The sequence below is a fragment of the Balearica regulorum genome, chromosome W, assembly GCF_011004875.1.
Source record: "Balearica regulorum gibbericeps isolate bBalReg1 chromosome W, bBalReg1.pri, whole genome shotgun sequence".
Taxonomy (NCBI): domain Eukaryota; kingdom Metazoa; phylum Chordata; class Aves; order Gruiformes; family Gruidae; genus Balearica; species Balearica regulorum.
In genome coordinates, this window is record NC_046219.1 from 12,337,417 (window position 1) to 12,361,973 (window position 24,557).

Consider the following 24,557-nt stretch of genomic DNA (forward strand, 5'->3'; position numbering starts at 1 on the left):
GGTTTGCATGGCAAGGTTTTTGTAGCAGGGGGGGCTGCAGGGGTGGCTTCTGTGAGAAGCTGCTAGAAGCTTCCCCTGTGTCTGACAGAGCCAATGCCAGCCGGCTCCAAGACAGACCCGCCGCTGGCCAAGGCCAAGCCAATCAGTGCCTCTGTGATAACATATTTAAGAAGAAAAAAAACAGTTAGAGAGCGCTTTTGCAGCCAGAGAGAGGAGTGAGAAGATGTAAGAAACTCTGCAGACACCAAGGTCAGTGCAGAAGGAGGGGGAGGAGGTGCTCCAGGTGCTGGAGCAAAGATCTCCCTGCAGCCCATGGTGAAGACCATGGTGAGGCAGGCTGTCCCCCTGCAGGCCATGGAGGACGGATGAGGGGGTGTAGCGATTCCACCTGCAGCCTGTGGAGGACCCCACGCTGGAGCAGGTGGAGGCACCTGAAGGAGGCTGTGGCCCAGTGGGAAGCCCATGCTGGAGCAAGCTCCTGGCAGGACCTGCGGAGAGAGGAGCCCATGCCAGAGCAGGTTTGCTGACAGGACTTGTGACCCCGTGGGGGACCCCACGCTGGAGCAGTTTGCTCCTGAAGGTCTGCACCCCGTGGGAGAGGCTCACACTGGAGCAGTTCGTGAAGGACTGTCTCCCGTGAGAGGGACTCCATGCTGGAGCAGGGGAACGATGAGAGGAGTCCTCCCCCTGAGGATGAAGAAGCGGCAGAAACAACGTGTGATGAACTGACCGTAACCCCCATTCCCCGTCCCCCTGTGCCGCTGAAGGGGGGCGGAGGTTGAAGCCAGGAGTGAAGTTGAGCCCGGGAAGATGGGAGGGGTGGGGGGAGGTGTTTTAAGATTTGGTTTTATTTCTCATTCCTCTACTCTGTTTTGCTTAGTAATAAATTAGATGAATTCCCTCTCTAAGTTCAGTCTGTTTTGCTCGTGACGATAATTAGAGAATGATCTCTCCCTGTCCTTATCTCGATCCACAAGCTTTTCGTTATACCTTTTCTCCCCTGTCTAGTGAACGAGGGGAGTGATAGAGCGGCTCTGGTGGGCACCTGGCCCCCAGCCAGGGTCAACCCACCACATCCTGAAATATGTAGACAAAAGACCATCTGTCTCCTGTGCATGTGTGCCTGTGAGAGGCCATCACTCGGTAGACCCTGAAGTGAGGGGGGGCTGTGAGACCCCCAAGACCCCCCACAACCCACCGACTCATTCTTGAGCATTCTTGAGCACATACTGTGCCTGCTCAGTGATGACAGACCCCCGCCTATGGGGGGGAGCACATTGGGTTATAAAAAGGGGAAACACAAGTTTTCGGCGCGGACCCACCACCTGAGGACATTGCTGGATTCAAGGGTGGTGATATCTTTCTTTCTTTTCTTTTCCTCTTTCTCTCCGCCACTCTCTTTGTCTCTAACTTCATTTTTGGCACATTAGGGTAATATCGTTACAAGTTTTGCTAAGCCGTTACCTTTCGTAGTTTTGCTAAGTTTTAAGTATTGTTATAACTTTTGCCAAGCCTCTATCTTTTGTAGTTCTGCTGAGTTTTAAGTAAATTTGTGATTTGTTTGAACCTCTACAGTAATTGTCGTTACTCCTGATTACCAGGCAGAGAATTAAAAAGTTAACCTCACCCTCACCCACTGAGTGGGACAGGACAGGTGGTGAGAAAACTGTGCTGTTCATAACTTTTTTTGTATATTCTGTTATTATTATTGGTTTTATCTTCCTTTTCCACCCTATTAAACTGGCTTTATCTCAACCCATGAAGGTTGGTTGTTTTTTTGGGTTTGTTTTTTTTCCCATTTTCAATTCTCTCCCCCCTACCAGTGGGAGGGGTGAGTGAGCGAACAGCTGTGTGGTTGTTTTAGCTGCCTGCAGGGTTAAACCATAACAGCAAGTCAATTCTTAGCATTTTAAACTACAATAAAAATGAAAAATCATCAACATGCTCTTTACCTATCCAACTCAGCATACACAGTTTAAGCATTATTCCTTTTTATAAACATGTACAATTTCCTCTAAGTGTTAAAATGTGAAGAATTATTACTCATTCTTGAACTTTATATGCAGACTGCTCAACAGCAAAGTTATCCAGTCAACTGCACTCGGTTCTAGTTAACAAAGGACTTTCAAAGCACTTCCAACTATTTGATCCACTCCAATAACTGACTGTGCTATGTGATTATAAAAAAAGCTTCTAAAAAGGTGGAATAACTAGCAAATGAGACATGTTTTTCTTAACAAGTGCATAGTAATTGCATAATACAATAGCTTTTCTCAGAAAATCTTTCAACGTGAAGAATTTCTGCTAAATCCAATATTTAAACAACAAAGTGAATTATATTTTCCTACATCTTTAATCACAAAAAAACCCCACCATTCCATGTTTATTGCAGCAAAAAAAATATAACTTGCAATTTAAGATGACGAAGACCATATTTCTAAATTCAACCTCTCAAAATCATGTATCACAAGCCACAACACTTTGATAACTGCAGGCAAGATAATAAATAACAAAAAAGGAAAAAATTTGTAAAATTTATACGACAGGATTGGTGGAGTATAACTAAGAAAAAGCAGTTAAGTGAAGACATTACTACATGATTACCTAGAATAAAGACAGAATTAAATCTGGCCAGGGACATCAAGGACAACAAGAAAAGCTTCTATAAGTATGTCAGTGATAAAATGAAAACTAGGGAAAATGTGGGCCCTCATTTTGAAACAGGAGACCTGGTTACCCAGGATGTGGAAAAGGCTGAGATACTCAATGACTTTTTTGCCGCAATCTTCACCGACAAGTGCTCTAGTCACACCGCCTAAGTCACAGAAGACAAAGGCAAGGACTGGGAGAACAGAGAACTGCCCACTGTAGGAGAAGATCAGATTCAAAACCATCCAAGGAACCTGCAAGTGCACAAGTCTGTGGGACCAGATGAGATGCATCTGCAGGTCCTGAGGGAACTGGCGGATGAAGTTGGGGCCAGTTCTGTTTAATATCTTTATCAATGACCTGGACAAGGGGATAGAGTGCACCCTCAGTAAGTCTACAGTTGGGTCACAACAACCCCATGCAATGCTGGTTGTTGGTGTTGGTCAACAGCTGGCTGAATATGAGCCAGCAGCGTGGCCAAGGCAGCCAACAGCATCCTGGCTTCTCTCAGAAATAGTGTGGCCAGCAGGACTAGGGAAGTGATTGTCCCCTTGTACTAGGCACTGGTGAGGCTGTACCTCAAGTACTGTGTTCAGTTTTGGGCCTCTCGCTACAAGAAAGACATTGAGGTGCTGAAGCATGTCCAAAGAAGGGCAACCAAGCAGGTGAAGGGTCTAGAGCACAAGTCTTATGAGGAGCAGCTAAGTGGAAACCTTATTGCTCTCTACCACTACCTGAAAGGAGGTTTTAGCAAGGTGGGGGTCACTCTCTTCTCCCAAGTAACAAGCAATAGGAGAAGAAGAAATAGCCTCAAGTTGTGCCAGGGGAGGTCTAGATTGAATATTAGGAAAATTTTCTTCACCAAAAGGGTTGTCTTGCATTGGAACAGGCTGCCCATGGAAGTAGTTGAGTCACCATCCCTGGACGTATTAAAAAGACTCATAGATGTGGTGCTTAGGGACATGGTTTAGTGGTTGGAGGGGCAATGTAAGGTTAACAGTTGGACTTGATGATCTGAAAGGTCTTTTCAAACCAAAAAGATTCTATGCTCAGGGACATGGAAAAGGAGGAGGTGATTGGTGACAGCCAACATGGTCTCACTAAGGGCAAATCATGCCCGACAAATTTGGTGGCCTTCTATGATGGGGTTACAGCGTTGGTGGATAAGGGAAGAGTGACAGACATCATCTACCTGGACTTGTGCAAAGTGTCCTGCATGATCTCTTTGTCTCTCCAGTTTAGAGACATGGATTTGATGGATGGACAAGGAATCACAGAATGGTAGGGGTTGGAAGGGACCTCTAGAGATCATCTAGTCCAACCCCCCTGCTAGAGCAGGATCACCTAGAGCAAGTTGCACAGGATTGCGTCCAGGCAGGTTTTTAATATCTCCAGAGAAGGAGACTCCACAACCTCTGTGGGGAACCTGTTCCAGTGCTCTGTCACCCTCAGAATAAAGAATTTTTTCCTCATGTTCAGGTGGAACTTCCTGTGTTCCAGTTTGTGTCCATTGCCCCTTGTCCTGTCACTGGGAACTGCAGAAAAAGAGTTTGGCCACATTCTCTTGACATCTACCTTTTAGATATTTATATGCATTGATGAGATCCCCTCTCAGTCTTCTCCAGGCTAAGCAGACCCAGCTCTCTCAGCCTTTCCTCATACAAGAGATGTTCTAGTAACCTAATCATCTTTGTAGCCCTCTGCTGGACTCTCTCCAGTAGTTCGTTGTCTGGAGTACTGTGTCCAGTTCTGGGCTCCCCAGTACAAGAAAGACATGGAGCTGTTGGAGAGAGTCCAGAGGAGGGCCACGAAGCTGATCAGAGGGCTGGAGCACCTCTCCTATGAGGACAGGCTGAGAAAGTTGGGGTTGTTCAGCCTGGAGAAGAAAAGGCTCTGAGGGAGACCTTATAGCAGCCTTCCAGTACCTAAAAGGGGCCTACAGGAAACCTGGAGAGGGCCTGTTTACAAGGGCATGGAGTGACCAAACAAGAGGTAATGGCCTTAAGGTGAATGAGGGTTGATTTAGATGAGATGTTCAAAAGAAATTCTTCCCTGTGAGGGTAATGAGGCACTGGAACAGCATGCCCAGAGAGGTTGTGGAGGCCCCCATCCCTGGAATTGTTCAAAGTCAGGTTGGATGGGGCTTTGAGCAACCTGGACTAGTGGTTGGTGTCCCTGCCCATGGCAAGAGAGGTTGCAACTAGATGATCTTTAAGGTGCCTTCCAACCCAAACCATTCTATGATTCTATGAAAGCCACAGCAATTCAAGGTGTTTGCATCCTCAGAAAAAAAAATTATCTGAACAACCTAAGACAGATTTAATAACACAAGTGTTATTTTCCCTACTATATCATCTCTAAAGTAGCCCCCCTGCAACCAAACTGTAGATGCAGCTACACCATTATACTTAAAACAAATTCTACAGATAGGACTTATACTAGCAAATTCCAATTTTCGTTTCCAATATGGATAGCTGTGGAAGGTATTAGCTTCCAAGTGTCCATTATCACATTAAGTGAAAATTTAAATTTTGAGTAAAAAGGTTGTTGCAGTTAAAGAACTAAGCTTATTTACACAAGTGTGGTTTGTAGTGAGAGGTAAATTTGTATCATTTTTGTATTGCAAAACAAAGAGCCCAAAAGCATGGTCACATTTTCCCAGCTGTAACATCTGGTAGAGTAAAAAGATTTTTTTTGTCCTCTCTATATCTCGGCCTGGTTTAAATACCTAATAACACAAAGATTGAAGAAAAAAAAAAATCTTTGTATTCTGTCTCTAGATATAAAATAAATTTACTTTTTTCATTCTTTTGTTGTAGTGAATTGTTCAAATGAAGTTTTAAGACATTATGTAAAGCCCAGTTAATTTGCTTGCTGAAAGCCCCTACATTTTCCTTCAGTAATTTCCTGACAATAAAATCCATTCCAAATACCCTTCATGTTTATCTTCTGTCAGTTCTAAACAAGAACTCCTTTTCATTACTCACAGCTTTCTTGCTCATTGGAGACAAGTTTGCAGTGCAATTTTAACATGGCCAGTTTATTAAAGTCATATTTGTTAATATTTTTCTTATTGTTTCAGACAGTAATAAGTCAACTGCTATAAACACAGTCTCCTTCTTTTAAGGTAAGGAATAAACAGCAGACAGGTTTTGTGAGACTAAATAAAGATTAAAAGCAACCTGACTGAACTTGCTCTGAAACGGATCAAGAAGCATTCACAGTATCTATTTCAGTGGGGGTTCATGAACTTCCAGAGCAAGGTAAATAACAAACAGGGCAGGAACTTCTTCATTTATTCTAGATAGATCCAGAAGAGCCATGCTTGTATACGGGTTGAAACAAATCAATGGAACAGTTCAGTATTTTTCTGGTATTACTTGATTTCTTTGTATCAAAAGGTGGGGTCTACAGCAAAAGTCAGGCTGCACTACGATTTATACATACCACACAATGATGGAGTTACTGGAACACTTACTGAGCAACTACAATAGATCCATTAACAGGAACACTGCAAATAAGTTAACATTTTGGGTAACAGCAGTATGTGTTCACATGTCAGTTTGCTTCCACCTCATTTGTGGAAACTCTCCAGGAGGAACGTTACACTTCAATGGTAAAGATTCTTTTGTTACTATTATATTATACTTGTTTCTAAGAACTGTTTTAAGACACATTTAAGTTTTAAAATGTTGCCTAGTCCCAAAATTCTCAAGTGATTGGAATCACACATGCCAATCCCAATCAAATTGTCCAGAGATAACTGATACACAAGTATTTTAAGTTATACTGAGAGACACAAAATACTAAGGCAAAAAGATATAAATGTATACGGTGGACACACATTCAAGTCAGTAAAGGCGTCACACACTAAGTCAATTTAAAGAGGCAAGTGTCTACCCTTAGACATGCAAAGATGCATACTGTGAACTCTTCAATGAAAGGATGTCAAGACTCTTAATGCAACAGTCACGTTAAAGGCAGAATTTTGCAGTAGCATGCCTGAACACTTCTTTGTCACAAATGCCTGGACTGGAGGGGTAGGTGGGAGGGAAGAGTTCTGGTATGTGATATATTTGGTACCCTTTCTGTAACAGCTGTGTTGAGTATATATTCAGAGATGAACTAAATCAAGTTCTAATGAAGTTTTCAAAGTAGGAAAGCAGTTTACGGTTTAGGACAGGGCAGCTTTTTACATATTGGCCTACATAATTCCCATACTGTAAAATGTTAATTTCCAAGGAGTTAAGGAAAGCCTTAACACTTTTCCACTTCTATGTTAATAATAGAAGTATGACTTGTACAAGAAACATATACAAATAAATATGCCAACCGGTCCTCAACTAAATATTACTACTAAAAGCAGAAACAGTGATGTTTCCTTTTTGAAATCTAGGGCAGTGGAAAAAAGTCTGCTATCAACAGATTTGAAAAAGAAATTTTAAAACATAACAAGCAGCAGCATGTGCAATCATACAGAGAACTTGATATCCTCTGAAATACAGATTAAAACATCTTTTAAAAAAAAAAAACAGAAATTTGAATAGATGTAGGGGATTTGACCATGCGTTGGTTTTGTGTGGCAAGGTTTTGGTAGGGGGGGTCTACATGGGTGGCTTCTGTGAGAAGCTGCTAGAAGCTTCCCCTGTGTCTGACAGAGCCAATGCCAGCCGGCTCCAAGACGGACCCGCCACTGGCCAAGGCCAAGCCAATCAGCGCCTCTATGATAACATATTTAAGAAAGAGAAAAAGAGCTAGAAAGACCTTTTTTTGCAGCTGGAGAGAGGAGGGAGAAGATGTAAGAAACTCTGCAGACACCAAGGTCAGTGAAGAAGGAGGGGGAGGAGGGGCTCCAGGCGCGGGAGCAGAGATCCCCCTGCAGCCCATGGTGAAGACCATGGTGAGGCAGGCTGTCCCCCTGCAGCCCATGGAGGCAGGATGAGGGGGTGTAGAGATTCCACCTGCAGCCCGTGGAGGACCCCATGCCAGAGCAGGTGGAGACACCTGAAGGAGGCTGTGGCCCCATGGGAAGCCCACGCTGGAGCAAGCTCCTGGCAGGACCTGTGGATCCGTGGAGAGAGAAGCCCATGCCAGAGCAGGTTTGCTGGCAGGACTTGTGACCCCGTGGGGGACCCACGCTGGAGCAGTCTGCTCCTGAAGGTCTGCACCCCATGGAAGAGACCCACGCTGGAGCAGTTCATGAAGGACTGTAGCCCGTGGGAAGGACTCACGTTGGAGAAGTTCATGAAGGACTGTCTCCCATGAGAGGGACCCCACGCTGGAGCAGGGGAACGATGAGAGGAGTCCTCCCCCTGAGGATGAAGAAGCAGCAGAAACAACGTGTGATGAACTGACCGTAACCCCCACTCCCCGTCCCCCTGTGCCACTGAGGGGGCAGGAGGTTGAAGCCAGGAGTGAAGTTGAGCCCGGGAAGATGGGAGGGGTGGGGGGAGGTGTTTTAAGATTTGGTTTTATTTCTCATTCCTCTACTCTGTTTTGCTTAGTAATAAATTAGATGAATTCCCCTCTCTAAGTTCGGTCTGTTTTGCTCGTGATGATAATTAGAGAATGATCTCTCCCTGTCCTTATCTCGACCCACAAGCTTTATGTTATACTTTTTCTCCCCTGTCTAGAGGAGGGGAGTGATAGAGCGGCTCTGGTGGGCACCTGGCCCTCAGCCAGGGTCAACCCACCACAGACCACCTCAGATAAACCCTGGAAAGACACTTTAACAAGCTGTTACTGAAGTGTTTTGCCAGAATGATAATGAAAAAAAAATATGATTATCGAGTGCACCCTCAGCAAGTTTGCCGATGACACCAAGCTGTGTGGTGTGGTTGACACGCTGGAGGGAAGGGATGCCATCCAGAGGGACCTTGACAGGCTGGAGAGGTGGGCCCGTGCGAACCGCATGAAGTTCAACAAGGCCAAGTGCAAGGTCCTGCATGTGGGTCAGCACAATCCCAAGCACGACTACAGGCTGGGCGGGGAATGGATTGAGAACAGACCTGAGGAGAAGAACTTGAGGGTATTGATTGATGAAGAGCTCAACATGAGCCAGCAGTGTGCACTTGCAGCCCAGAAAGCCAACCGTGTCCTGGGCTGCATCAAAAACAGAAGTTCGACCAGCAGGTCGAGGGAGGTGATTCTGCCGCTCTACTCCACTCTTGTGAGACCCCACCTGGAGTACTGCATCCAGCTCTGGGGGCCCCAGTACATGAAAGACATGGAGCTGTTGGAGGGAGTCCAGAGGAGGGCCACGAAGCTGATCAGAGGGCTGGAGCACCTCTCCTATGAGGACAGGCTGAGAGAGCTGGGATTGTTCAGCCTGGAGAAAAGAAGCCTCCGGAGAGATCTAATTGCAGCTTTCCAGTACCTGAAGGGGGCCTACAGGAAAGCTGGAGAAGGACTGTTTATCAGGGAGTATAGTGACAGGACAAGGGGTAATGGGTTTAAGCTGAAGGAGGGTCGATTTAGATGAGATGTTAGAAAGAAATTCTTTACTGTGAGAGTGGTGAGGCACTGGAACAGGTTGCCCAGAGAGGTTGTGGATGCCCCCTCCCTGGAAGTGTTCAAGGCCAGGTTGGATGGGGCTTTGGGCAACGTGGTCTAGTGGAGGGTGTCCCTGCCCATGGCAGGGATGTTGGAACTAGATGATCTTTAAGGTCCCTTCCAACCCAAACCATTCTATGATCGATCCCAGTTTTAAAACTCTTATGAGTGAGTTCTGGCTCTCCAGCAATTCACAGGATTTCCCGCATGATAACCATGCATCTACAATACTTCCAAAAGTTCATTTTGTTTTCTTCCTAAAAATTTCTTCAAAAAGTCTTTCTAGAGTGCTAGAGTTCAACTGTGTCATTCAAGGACACTGCTGTCACAAAATACATGGTCAATGTTTGTCCTTCAAACATATTGCTTCTGACATTTTTGTTCATATCAATTTCCAATGGAGATCATTCTATTTTGAACCAATTTTTCAAAAGCTTTGATTTCAGATATCTTCAGAGAGATAAAATAGAACATGCTAATCTATTTTAAACATATTTAATATAACTCTTACCTGTGCAGTTTCTGTCATTTTCTGTTCAAAACCAGATTTAACTGCAGCATATTTCTCCACATATAGTTTATAGGTATCTGTAGCTTTTTTCAATTTAACTGCTGCCTATAGATTAGTACCAAAAAAAAAAAAAAAGTGTCAAATGTCACACATCCAATCTGATCCAAGGCTTTTAAAGTCACTAAAAGCTAGGATGACCTATAAAAATATTCAGGGGCATATGAAAAGAGTGAAGTGTCATAACAAAATTTCAGCCTATAGTGCTTCCTCTTTCTCCCTTCTGCATGTAGACATTAGTCAGACAAATTTTTTTTTGTTTCAACTGGACAAGGGACTACAAAGTTATATCTTTGTCCTGGTTCTGGCTAGGATAGAGTTAGTTTTCACAAGGAGCCAGGACAGGTGAGCCAAGCTGGTCAGGGGCTATTCCATACCATGTGACATCATGCTCACCATAAAGAGGCCTAGTCGGGAGGGACAGGTTCAGGGCAGCTCCCTGGGTCTGGGTGTCCCTGTAAATTGCTTTCTGTTATCAGCCATTGTGAACATTCCGTTATCGGTACTGTTGTTGATTGTTTCCCTCTCCCTTGCTGTCCCAGTAACCTGCCCTTATCCCAACCCATGAGGCTTTGCCTTTGTCTTTCCCATTCTCCTCCCCATCCCGCCAGGGGAGGGGTGAGCGAGCAGCTGCGTGGTGCTCAGCTGCCGGCTGGGGCTAAACCACATCAATCTTAAAACCAAGTCTTTCATCAAGTCAACTTTACCTACTGAAAAATTTCAATTTACAAGAATTCAGAAAAAACTGTATTTTGAATAAACAGGCAGGAAAACATCTGCCATCCCACATATTTCTGATTCATGTATAGAACCCAACACTGACTGCCATTTGAGGCAGAAGCTAGGAAAAAAAAACTAAACTTATATTAAAGATAAAGCAATCAGAACATGGTCAACAGGATCACTTTTGTCGTCAGTGACAAGACAATAACCAACTCTATCTGCTCCACCAAGACAGTAGTACAAAAGGCACTAATACCATTCTAACAAGAACAGAGCCCTACACAGATCAGATAATTGAAATGGAAATAAGCAGAGCTATCAAGATTTAAAAACAGAAGACATCATTAGAGACAAGGAAACATAACCTCTTTTCTCTCTACTACTTTGTTTCCCGAAAACCAGAAAAAGTTACAGTGTTGCCACCAGGTCAAGGGATGTGACCCTTCCCTTCTGTTCATCACTGCTGAGGCCACACCTGGAGTACTGTGTCCAGTTCTGGACTCCCCAGTACAAGACAGTAGAATAGCATGTCAGTTGGAAGGGACCTACAAGGATCATCTGGTCCAACTGCCTGACCAATTCAGGGCTGACCAAAAGTTAAAGCATGTTATTAAGGGCATTATCCAAATGCCTCTTAAACACTGACAGGCTTGGGGCATCGACCATCTCTCTAGGAAGCCTGTTCCAGGGTTTGACCACCCTCTCGGTAAAGAAATGCTTCCTAATGTCCAGTCTGAACCTCCCCTGGCACAGCTTTGAACCATTCCCACATGTCCTGTCACTGGATCCCAGGGAGAAGAGATCAGCACCTCCCTCTCCACTTGCCCTCCAAAGGAAGCTGTAGAGAGCAATGAGGTTGCCCCTCAGCCTCCTTTTCTCCACACTAGACAAACCCAGAGTCCTCAGCCACTCCTCATAGGACATGCCTTTCAGCCCCTCCACCAGCTTTGTTGCCCTCCTCTGGACTCATTCAAGGACCTTCACATCTTTCATAGAATGGTTTGGGTTGGAAGGGACCTTAAAGATCATCTAGTTCCACCTCCCCTGCCATGGGCAGGGACACCCTCCACTAGACCATAATTAAAAGATCCTTAAATTGTGGGGCCCAGAACTGCATACAGTACTCAAGGTGAGGCCACACCAATGCTGAATACAGTGGGATCAGCACCTCTTTTGACAGGCTGGTTATACTGTGTTTGATGCACCCCAGGATGCAGTTTGCCCTCTTGGCTGCCAGGGTACACTGCTGACTCCTATCCCTTTCTGTAGGGCTGCTCTCCAGCCACTTCTCTCCCAATCTATACTTGTGCCCAGTGTTACTCCATCCCAGGTGCAGAATCTGGCATTTGGACTTGTTAAATTTTATGCCACTGATGATTGCCCAATGCTCCAATCTATCTCGATCCCTCTGCAAGGCCTCCTGTCCCTCAAGAGAGTCAACAGCACCTCCCAGTTTAGTATCATCAGCAAACTTACTAGCGGTGCATTCGACTCCTGCATCCAGATCATTGATACAAATATTGAACAGAACTGGCCCTAGAATATAGCCCTGAGGAACACTGCTGGTCACAAGCCAGATGTAGCCCCATTCACTACAACCCTTTGAGCCCTGCCATTCAGCCAGTTCTTCACCCAGTGCACCATGAACCCACTCATCTCACATTTGGACAACTTGTCCAGAAGGACGCTGTGAGGGACAGTATCAAAAGCCTTATTAAAATCCAGAAAAACTACATCCACCGCCTTCCCTTCACCCACTAGGTGGATGACCTTGTCATAGAAGGATATCAAATTAGTTAGACAGGACTTTTCCTTTGTGAACCCATGCTGACTGTGTCTGATGATTGCATTGTTCTTTAAACACCTTTTAGTAGCGCCCAGTATGATCTTCTCCATAATTTTTCGAGGAACTGAGGTTAGATTAACAGGTCTCTAGTTTCTTGGGTCTTCCCTCATGCCCTTTTTGTGGACTGGAATAACATTGGCTAGCTTCCAGTCAGCGGGGACCCAGGCTCAGGGAGGGATCTCATCAATGTGTATAAATACCTGAACGGAGGGCACAAGGAAGACAGAGCCGGGCTCTTTCCAGTGGTGCCCAGTGACAGAACCAGAGGCAATGGGCACAGACTGAAACACAGGAGGATCCCTCTGAACATTGGGAAGCACTTTTTTATTGTGAGTGACCAAGCACTGGAACAGGTTGTCCAGGAAGATTGTGGAGTCTCCATCCTTAGAGATCTTCAAAAGCCATCTGGTCATGGTCCAGGGCAACCAGCTCTAGGTGGCCCTGCTTGAGCAGGGGGGTTGGACAAGATGACCTCCAGAGGTCCCTTCCAACTTCAACCATGCTGTGATTCTGTGAATGGATCAAACTCCCTCATGACTCAAGAACAGTACTAAATGCAACATCAAGTTACTCATCCCTTGGGGTTTTGGTCCATGTTATTGGAACCTCTTAAATTAGCATTGAAAGTAATGTTAACTTGTTTTTCTTCCTAATGGAATAGACTTCAAATACTCCTATAATTAGCTACTTTGTCTCACTTGAGGGGACAACACAACTTCCTACTCCTTAATAACAAAGGCATTGAGTGTTTGCATATTTACTTAAGAAAATGCATCCAAAAATATAATAGAAGCTGAAAAAATTGTATGCAATTTCTGTAAAAGCCACTGAACAAAATTATCATATGATGCAGATAATTACAAAATAAAGAATTAGAACTGCAGTACAGTCAGAACAGATAAGGAAGTATAAACAAGGCATTCAAAGTATCATGCATATTATGAAATAGCCATAACTACTTTTAGCCCTTTTTGAGCATCTCGCTAATTCAAGGTGAATGTGTTACCGATTGACAACTCAACAAATTTAAGTAAGATGTTACAGATCTACCTTATCAACTTCTCTCTGAGTTGCTCCTTCCTTTTTCAAACGTTCTTGTTCGACACACTTTGCATTGTAGTTTTCCTTTGATTTCTGTAAGGCTTGAATGATACTTTGAATATTTTGCACTGCTTCCAATGTTCCTGAAACATCTTCTTTAGTCTGCCAAATATCACATAGTTGTCAAAACCAAACCATTTTAATTTTAACATTAACAAGTCATTGGACATGGATAAGAAAAAAAAAAATAATAACCTTTTTATAAGTTTTGATTTGTTCATCTCCATACTTGTGAACTTCTTTTATTATCTCTTGTAATCTCCGCACAAGGTCCAAATGACAGCTTGCTAGTTTTTCTGTTGAGGTTTTGAAAACGTCCCAAACTGGTGCAAATGTCCTAGATTGAGGGAAAAAAAATAATAATTTAATGCTCATCTGAATTTTTTTCCTTTCAGTCAGCTACGATTTTTTTTTTAAATAGTGCTAAAATATAACTGATATGTTTACATAATTTCAGCTCTGTTCCTAAAACTGAAGCAAAAAAACCCAACAACTGCTATAAATTATGTTCTTATTAAATGTTTCAAACATACTTGGAATCCTACCTAACTTTTCAGTATTTTATGTTTTACCTGTATTGACTCTAACGAGTAAAATGCAGCAAAATTCAGTTGTTATTCTCCATCATCAACACACAGTAATAACAAATTATATTCCTAAAGATCATGCAAGAGCAGCTCAAATAAAAATTAACATGTACAAGTATTTTTATGTGTATACTTGAATGGTGAAAAGAAACAAAAAAATTACTTGGCTAGTTGAGTTTCCAGTTGTCTTACATCATTACAGCCACGAGATTAACCGTATGGTAAAGGAAGGTGGGGACAGGTCATTCCTCAGATTCAGATTTCTATACTGAATGGACTTCTCCAGCTATTCTAAAGATACACTCCTACCTCAGTTTCCAGGTCTATGCTGCTGAAAAATCAATACCATGCATAGCTTTTAAAGCATTGATGTTCAAATTAACATGCAGATACAGAACTTTGAAGAGCAGCAACAACTGGTATCAAATTATCCACTGATGACAACTCTCCACATTTCTAGCTGTGATTACTACAAATAATCTTTAGTCTCATCTAAGAAGTCTGAGCTGTTGGCATAATCTTTCTAATGAAAACAACATCCATTAATCATTCCTTTTTAAAAAAAAAATCTCGTGTATAAAATTTTAATTGAAATATAGAATAAATCTATTGAAAAGTCTCATTCTTAACATGTCAGAGGACAGAGATAACACTTGAGAAAATAGAAATAATATAAATAAATTCACTGCCACATTTGCAGACCATATGTTCTCTCCAAAATAATTACCATAGGCTTGGGAGCACAGAACAGAAAGTCACATTCTTTATTATGTCTGAAAATAATTCAGCCTTAAACACAGAGGAATAGATGATTCCTCTACGGTGTTTGTTTTTTGTGGTTTGTTTTTTTTTTTTTAAACTATGAATAAAGAGCTGTACTGTCTTGTTTTTGTCATAGCTGCATGATATTTTGCATAGCTGCACAGTAACTGAAGAACTAACATTTTTAAAGATGGCAAAGTTATGCTACCTCCAACATCATGAATAAAATATTCAGAATCAAACTTGATTTTTAAACTGTATGCAGTTAATTATTTCTCTCTTATACACTTACTTACCCAAGCTGTGTGTAATTGCTCGCTGATTTGGCTAGTTTTGTCATTGACCTTGAATATGCCTCCTCTATTGTAGCCCTGTCAAAGAAAACAATCAAAAGCATAACTGAAATTTTGAAGATATTTGAAGACAGATGAATATGCATTCTAAATGTGCAAATAATAGGACTTTTTACTTTAGCTGAAAATGACTCCATTTTTATGGCCCTTCAAAAACTATATGTAAAAACACAGAAGTATATTTAAAAGAAATAATCTAAGAACACTGCGACAGAATGTTTCAGGGAACAGAAACAAGTAAAACCTAAGGGCTCAAGACTTGCAAAAGATGATTCTTTCCTTCCTATACTCTCTGCTGTTCCCCTCTGCCTTTAATATTCTTTAGTAAGAGTCAGAACACAGTGACATAACAATCACCTACCTAACACTAAATACCAGAGATTTACAGAGCAACAAAATCAAATATTTTTGTAATGAAAACAAAAAAAACTGAATGCTTACTGAGCAATCATATTTGTTCACATTAAATAAAATGGGGTCTTGTCTAGTTTTTGTTTTCTTTTTTCTTTTTTTTTAAAAGTTCTTTGCATAGCAATGTTTGAATTTGGAAAACAGTCAAATAACATGCAATGAAATGTATTGTGTTCTACTGTTTATAATTATTTTTAAGAAGTTTCTCTCAATACATTCTAATTTCTTTTGGATAAATTCTTCCCTACATAAAGTTTCATTATATTTTCCTGCACTCAAACCCATGTTTTTACTTGTCTTTTGGAGATCCAAAATCCAAGGGTCCACATAGATTTCCTCCTTAGAGCCTGTGCTGAGGCAATTGCCATGGAACAGCAGTCACACACAATATATCATGGCAGTGACTCCCCCGGAAGTCCATCCCCCATCAATCTTCCTCACTCTCCTATTATTAACCTTAAGATACACACTATTTTAATTTTCCACCCTAAATCAATACTCAATACGTAGTGTCAACTTAGATTTAGAAGCATCCTGGATTTGAACAAATACTGTAATTGTCTTTCTTGAAAATCCAAAAGCTTGAAGCAATTTCTTTCCTGCTTTGTAATACCTTTATTTGGAGGCAGAAGAGGAAAAAAAGGGAGATAACGAATTCACCCTTCTCTCAAGTTGCCATGACTATAACCACTTATTGCTGAGGCAGGTGTTTTTATTTCTCCTTCACAGCAACACTTACCAAGCAAAAATAATTTTCTTATGAAAATATGAAACAAAGTAGTAGCAGCCACCTGAAACTTTGACAGAGGAGCATGTATTTAAGCCTACTGAACTTCCAAAATAACAATCCAGTCAGACAATCAATTTGGAGAAGAGGATTAAGTTGTAAAATGCAGTAATTCAATTACATTTTAAATCTCACCTACAAACAACGATGAAGTTATTCACCATTTAAAAAAAAAAAAATCAAAACTTTCTCCTCCTTCCCCATATGTAAGTATACTTGACAATATGAAAAAAAAATAGTTTAAGTTTCCAAGGTTTGGAATTCTTGCTCACTGCATAGCAAGAAGTACATATGTACAGACACCCAGAAGAGATACTGATGTTTTTTTAATTACCATGATGAACAATATATTTTGATTAATTATCAGTAGTTTCTATCAAAGTTTTCTAGATTTGAGAGCTTAATTTTCTGACCAAGAAGATTTCTGACCAAAATCCACACACACCTCTGTAGAAATTTACAAAATGCTTACATAAGCAATCTCCACAAAACTGGAGTTCCCCAACTCACCACACATTATCAACATACAATAGTTAAAAACACTAACAACCAAAATATGCTGTTACTGACCAGTTGGGCATGTATATCTATATTTGTTTTATCAACCAACTTCCCAGAGCATTCTGATGTACTGGTAGCACACTATGAACATCTGAGTAAATGAATTTTCACTGATTTGAAAAATCTGTCTTTGATTGGAATCTGTTAAACATTTAAACTGAAATGGGAATATGCACATTGCAAGTTTCTTCTGATCAAGGATTTTCTTTTTTTATGATGCTTACAGAGAACCGGTGCAGAAAAATGTTTGAAAGACTTCTGGAGAAAAGCCAACAATACCTATTCAGTTCCTAGCTGAGCACAGTGAATTCTTACATGTAAACATTTTAGGTGTTAAATGCACACAAGCACAGGACAGTTCACCTACAAAATCTTCCCAGTATTAAAAAGGGGGGGGAACACTGCAGGGGCAGCCCAATCTTCTTATATTTTTAACTTATTTAAAAACATAATTTCTACAGGCTTTATCAAGAATAGAACAAAGATACCTATCTTTCAGCAGACAGATAAATACCCTGCCCCACCCAAGATTTACCAATATTGAATAGATTGTCTGCCACAAAATTAAATCTGTGTGGTGCTTAATTGCCAGCCGGGGCTAAACCACGACAAGGAGACACATATCTGAACCTCCTAGAAAGCAATAACTACTGACTGAGCAAGTCTTTCCCATTCACAGTAGTAGAATATCAGAGCAAAAGGCAGTAAAGAACCATAGATCCAACTGTCCCTCAGTTCTTTTAGTACTTGACCATTAACAAATACTCAAAAATGAAAAAGTGAAACAAAGTTGAAAATTGAATTGGTATTGACTAACTGAACACAGCCAAAGGGAAACCATCTGCTCCTTCTAGGGATACCCAGTTTTGTTTTTTTGAAGGAAAACAACTTTGCAATTTCAGGAGGTTCTTAGAGAAGTTTTGAAAGAAAAATTCTCATTAAAATGCTTAAGCTGACTATAATAAAAAAACATTTTTCCACATCCTAGACAATTTTTCTTTTTTAATTACTACTGTTTCTAAGGCTCGAGAAAAAGGAACAATAGACTTTTCCCTGATTAGGCTGCACACAACCAAAACAGTCTCCATTAGTTACGCTGTTCGGAATAGTGACTTCATACAAATGTGTCCTTTGTGCCCTAAGCACTCCGTACATCCAAATACACTCAATCATCTTTCCTCTCTCTTTTATATCACTCCCATAAAAAAGCAAATATTCTGGCTAGTCTGGAGACTCCAGCAATGCTGACTGACCAGCTGACAACTGTATATACTGTTTGACAGTAAAAGTACTCTAAATTTTTGTAACCATTATCACCAACTCAGATGTATCTCCTCTACCTAGCCAGCAATTTTCAGTTTTCACTCTTCTATATCTCTACATCTGAATAAAACTGGCCAATATGTTCAGAAGGAATGGAAGGGCAGATGTGAAGAAATTGCAAATATACATAAGCTTAATTTTCATAGGGAACCGCTCAGAAAATCAGGTGTAAGTAGGGCATAAAAACACTAGATCTAGGAGGCTTCTAATGAATCTTGCTCATCCACTTACATATTTCTAGCAGAAAAGAGTACTGCAAAATAATATTCAGACTATACTGTGAAGGAACAAGGGGAACAGATAATTGTGTGCAACATCTCTTAATTTCTTGGCAATAAACAAAGATGCAAAACAGAATATAGTCAAGACAATCAGACTGTTGTAAAATACTGTTGAAGTACTGCCCAATCCAATATCTTTTGAGATCAAGAATTTGACCCATGTGAATAAATGTGTGCTACTGAACGTATTTATCTCCTGGGAAATAGAATGACATACTGCAATAACCTCACAATGGTAGTGGAAGGGCTTCACTGCCTAGATATGGACACTCAAACATTTTTACTAAAGTGAGTACACCAAATATTTAAAGTCCATCTATTTGTTTGAAATGACAAACTATATGCCACAAACTACCACTAGCTTAGACTGAGATTGATCAGTAATGCACCCTTGACTTGAAAAGAAGCATCTATTTGGCATTCAACTTCTTTTTAAAAAAAAAACAAAAAACAAAAAAACCCCAGCAGCCTGGCATACCAAGATTGATCAATAAAGCAGAGCTGAAGAAAATACAATGGAACAGATTGAATACCAGGTTTAATACCTGACATGAAGAAGATCACTGGAAAGGACTGAACTTACTGCTGCTGGTCTGCATCACTGACAGATATTTTCCAGTCTCAGGGCAAGTTGTTCTTGAAGAAGTATACTGAAGCCTTGTCATTAAAACGTAGTGCTAAGATTCTAGTGAATCTCAGTATGTTAACTAGAATTGAAATTTTTCATATATTTTACCAAAAATGCTGTACATAAGATGGCTGCACATCTCTGGCATGTCCTGATCTATTCACAAAAAGAAAAACTATCCTCAATGAGAGATCAAGAAAATGTAAAGCGCCCATGTGGATCCTCATGTGTTCCTAAAGGGTCATTAATCCTTAATGTTATTTAAACTTGTTTATTTGGGGGGAAAAAATTGCCTCCTTCTTGCGAAATCACTAGAATTAATTAGCAGAAACTTCAACTAAAACACTTTTAATATGCGGAGAAAGGTCCACATATTTTATTTATTGATTGTAAAGGCACATCTCATTTAAAATTTCATTTGAAGGAGCTGATAGAATAAAAAAATAAAGTAGAACACCACATTCTTTTTACTGGTAATTTTGTGTAGAATGAACTGTCAAGTTTTATTTATGTCACCATAATAAAGAATCCAAGATAGATATAGCATCAAGTTATTTTCACCCATTTATGTTATTTTTACCATTTAGGATCAGTATGAATAAAATGGAGCATGCCCAAAGAATACAACATAAAGGAGAATAAGCAAGCGAGCTTCTCATTTAAATATGGAGATAAAACACAACAGATATAAAACTAATAAAATTAAACATGCATCCAGCTGATATACAGCTTCGGTCTATGACACACTATTAAAAAATGACTGATACCAAGAATTAAAGCAGGTTTCAATGGAAAGATCCAGGCACTCACAAAGATAACACAAGGTAAACTTTTATAAGAGTCAATATTAAAAGCAGTTAAGCAGTTTTGAAATTAAATAATTATTTAGCAGCTTGTGAAACCTTAAACATTTCATACTGAACATCAACAGCATGATATCCCTCTACTAAATCCAAAGCAGGAATTCACCAGAACCCTATTTGGCTTCATAATGTGTTCTCTGGAATCAGGAGACTGCCCATCACATATGGGCTCTGGAATTCACCTGTTTCACTTAGTGGAAATACTTTTGTCATTTTCTCCATTTCAACTCACTTTGAAACCATGCAAATGTCAGTGTCACTGAGTACCTGCAAGATCCATGATGGTTACATTTCATGGAAATTTAAAAAAAAAAAAATTTCTTTGTTGAGATCTATTTCAGGCCAAAACTGAAACTTTGATGAAAAAATCCAAAAAACAAAGGCTGGTCTTTTGGACAGCTTTTACTGCAAGAAACCTTCACTGAAACAGGTCCTCAATTAGCCTCTTGCAAGTTTTTTCAATGCATCATCTGGTGTCAGTAACTGAATAAGACAAAATTCTGAAGCAGACATATTAATTTCATCCAGAATGGAAATTCTTATGTTCAAAGTAGCAGCAGCAGTCATCTTTTATAAATAACATCTGTTTAGGAAGTTGTCATATTTGCAGATTTCAGTTCTGTCCCTTCCATTCCATAAAAAAGAACCTGGGTTATTTTCTGCGTATTATTTTCTTGTCCATACATACGACTCCTTTTTCTTTAACCAACCTAGTTTCTCAACATCTTAACCTAAAAGTATAATTTTTTAAGATCATACTAGAAGTTGCTAATACCATAATTCTACATCTATGGTCAAAAACTTTGAAAGACTGATAATTTTTACTACTTAAATTATCGCTTTTCTTTCAAACATGACAAAAAACTGGGATTAATTTAAATAAACTGCTGGACACGTAATGTGACATTTCCAGCTTTTTATGCTTGTTTTTTAATTCAAACCTAAAAATTAGAAGCTTGTTATTAATTGATGCTTAAGAGTCACTATTCAGTTCTAAGCAAATGGAATAAGCCTAAATGATCTTGTAGGATATGAGAGATATTTTAAAACACTCTTTGATTTTTATATATTTTGCATGTTACTGTAACACAATGATAAACTTAAATAAAAAACACAAACAGTATATTAAGGTGCCAGGATTAGCAAAGATGAATACTTACCTTTCTCTTATAAAGTCTGCTAAGTCTTTTGTTGACAAATGTCCGTGTTTCATGTTGTGATAGAGAACATCAAAGCCATTGTTCCTTTCCCCCTAAAGATTAATAATAAAAAGAAAGTAGAACTATGAAACACAAACATGCTAAAACAATTACAGAACAAAGTACAGAACCTATGTATTTTAATAACTGATCAAGTTTCATGAAGTGAATGATTTCTAATACTTCAGCTTTTTACCAATTGCTGTTAGTTCCCTTCAATCCCTTATAAGTAAAACAAACTAAAATCACCTCAGCAGCCACTACTACCCTTTGAATGACACTGTATTGGGTTTGCGTGGCAAAGTTTTGGTAGCGGGGGGGACTACAGGAGTGGCTTCTGTGAGAAGCTACTAGAAGCTTAGAAGCTTCCCCCATATCAGATAGAGCCAGTTCCAGTCAGCTCCAAGACAGACCCACCTCTGACCAAGGTGTCACCATCAGTGACAGCAGTAGTGCCTCTATGATAACACAGTTAAGAATGGGAAGAAACTGCTGCGCGAGAGAAATTTCAGCCAGAGAGAGAAGTGAGAAGATGTGGGAAACAACTTTGCAGACACCAAGGTCAGTGAAGGAGGTGCTCCAGGCAATGGAGCAGAGATTCCCCTGCAGCCCATGGTGAAGACCATGGTGAAGCAGGCTGTCCCCCTGCAGCCCATGGAGGGAGGATGATGGGGTGTAGAGATTCCACCTGCAGCCCATGAAGGACCCCACACTGGAGCAGGTGGAGACACCTGAAGGAGGCTGCAACCCTGTGGGAAGCCCATGCTGGAGCAGGTTTGCTGGCAGGACTTATGACCCCGTGGGTGACCCATGCTGGACAGTCTGGTCCTGAAGGTCTGCGACCTGTGGAAGAGACCCACGCTGGAGCAGTTTGTGAAGAACTGTAGCCCATGGGAGGGACTCACATTGGAGAAGTTCGTGGAGGACTGTCTCCCGTGAGAGGGACCCCACGCTGGAGCAGGGGAATGATAAGAGGAGTCCTCCCCCTGAGGAGGAAGAAGCAGCAGAGACAACATGTGATGAACTGACCACAACCCCCATTCCCCATCCCCCTGTTGCCACTCAGGGAGAGGAGGGACAGAATTCAGGAGTAAAGTTGAGCCTAGGAAGAAGGGAGGGGTGAGGGGGAAGTGTTTTAAGATTTGGTTTTATTTTCTCATTACCCTACTCTGATTTTGCTGGTAATAAATTAATTTTTTCTAAGTAGAGTCTGTTTTGCCCGTGACGGTAATTGGTGAATGATCTCTTCCTGTCCTTATCTCAACCCACAAGCCTTTCGTCATATTTTCTCTCCCCTGTCCATTTGAGGAGGGGGAGTGCTAGAGCAGCTTTGGGGAGCACCTGGCATCCAGCCAGGGTCAACCCACCACACTCTCTTCTATTACATATTTCTAGACTATATTTAAAGCCATTTATTTTCTAGATTTCTATGGGTCTTGTATTCTTTCACTTCCCATCTTAAAGACATACTTAATACTGCATTCCCTCTTCATTACCTCATATCTTTCATTATTTCCTATGAACTAAAATTCACACTTTGGGATCGCTGGACATCCCACCTCCCCAATTCTTCATACTTCATGGATGTTTCTGGTTTTTTGTAAAATTGGTAAAAATCACTAACTTCTTCCTTCTCACAGCTAAGTTCCCTTTGTCTATTCTTAAGTTTAGCTCTAAAACTTAAAAGATTTTCCAATCAGTAAGGCCTATCTCACCATTAAAACTGAGACTCTGCCATAAAAACTGATTAATAAACTCAGTCAGCTTATCACCTCTGGCACCATGGTGAACTTCCCCCAAACAGAAGAAAGCAACAATAAATGAAAGGAAGGCAAGGCAAGGCACAGCATAACACTGCTACTATAAGAGTTTTCCTGTCAAACTATCCATTCCCCTCCTGCCTTACAAAAGCTTCAGATCCATAACACTGCTGCTACTAAGGACACAGAAGCACATCCTCAGGAAAATCACATGCATGCTCACATTGGAAGGGAAAGAAGGATGGGAAGCAGAATCCTGGACTTTTCACAATGGCAGCTCTAGATCTCAAGTGAAAGAAGCCTGAGGATTTGGTCAGACACCACTCCAATCATTTCTGTCCTTTTTGTTCTGGAAAAAATTGTTTGTGCAGCTGTAAGCCACACCTGATCAGGGAAATTATACAGCTGAAAAATAAAGATAGCAAATAAAGATTAGTGATCCAGATCACTATGAGGACACGAACAGCTGCATTACTCGGAGCAAGAGATGTGTGCAAGGAGGCGGCAGCATGCAGGGATCTGCCAGCTTAATTGGAAGCAGCCACAAGTGGATGGAGGAACCTTGCAGCAGTCACAGTAGTAGGCCCACTTCTGTGAAGCATTAACTGCACTAGGATTATTTGCTTTACTTCTTCCAAGCACTGGGGAAAACAAGATGACAAACAAGAAGAAAGAGACACCTATAAAATGACTGCTCCTAAGACTGCAGTAAGTTGTAACCTGAAAAAGTTCATCAAAATGCAGATCGGTTTAGTGTAAGTGCAGTTACAGAAAGGTCTGTAAAAAGTACAAGCAGAACTAAATTCAATAGATGAAAATACAGCAAACTTTAAAAAGTCTATCTACAGAGCAAGGCTTTATATGTTTGAAAAATAAAGGAAGGATAAGAACACCAACTAATAGGAAATTTTTTTTTTTTTTAAATGTAGTCTTACTATTGCAAGTACCAGTCCAATCATAACAGTTCAATAAGCTGTTTGGAGTAGTTAATGATAACAAATATGATGCTATACAAACACATTTTTAAACACTTGTTGTGGAGAATGCAATTAAGAACTAGTAACTAGCAAAGCAGGTTTAAGGAAGCCAGATCCACTTTTATTAAAAATAACATATCTGCAAATGCAAAAAGTAAACAATTTCACTCCCATTTCACTCCTATCTAACCAGTTTGAAGCTCAGGATAATTTTGACTACTGGTGCACTAATAGGTACCTTATTAACTTTCTGTATTTACTCAATATAAACCCTGAATGCCACTGCATTACAAAACCACCAGAATAACTCTGTAATTATGACTTCACTGATATTTTCAATTAGAATACAAAAAAACACACCCTCTTATTTAACTACTCCAAAGTTACTGTGCCTAAATTTGGAGATAAATTTTTACAAATACGTGTTAAGCATTTCTTCCAGAAAAAACTAATAAAATTCTCCTTTATGAAGTGTTCTTTCCCTTGCTTTAAGGTATTTCTTCTACCTAAACCAACAGACTGATCAAAATGTGCTGAACACAGACTGCTTCTGAACTTTTAAAAGCAACTTTTTATAATGGGGTGGTTTTTATGGAGCTCCAGTATAGAAAAGATTACATTTCCTG

General features: G+C 40.6%; 1 protein-coding gene and 1 long non-coding RNA gene across 11 annotated transcripts in view; one reads left to right on the plus strand and one right to left on the minus strand.

Annotated features, from left to right (window-relative positions):
* Positions 1-24,557, plus strand: part of LOC142599245 (uncharacterized) — an 830,374-nt gene that overhangs the window by 175,712 nt on the left and 630,105 nt on the right. The window lies entirely within an intron of this gene.
* The window catches only part of LOC142599160 (F-BAR domain only protein 2-like), a 112,859-nt gene that overhangs the window by 82,036 nt on the left and 6,266 nt on the right, over positions 1-24,557 (minus strand). For all 10 annotated transcript variants that reach the window (XM_075738913.1, XM_075738911.1, XM_075738907.1 and 7 more), the window contains 5 exons: positions 21,156-21,247; positions 15,085-15,159; positions 13,635-13,776; positions 13,389-13,541; positions 9,713-9,817 (listed from right to left, as the gene is read on the minus strand). In XM_075738913.1, coding sequence (XP_075595028.1) covers positions 9,713-9,817; positions 13,389-13,541; positions 13,635-13,776; positions 15,085-15,159; positions 21,156-21,247 — 567 coding nt within the window. The remainder of the gene's footprint in view (positions 1-9,712; positions 9,818-13,388; positions 13,542-13,634; positions 13,777-15,084; positions 15,160-21,155; positions 21,248-24,557) is intronic.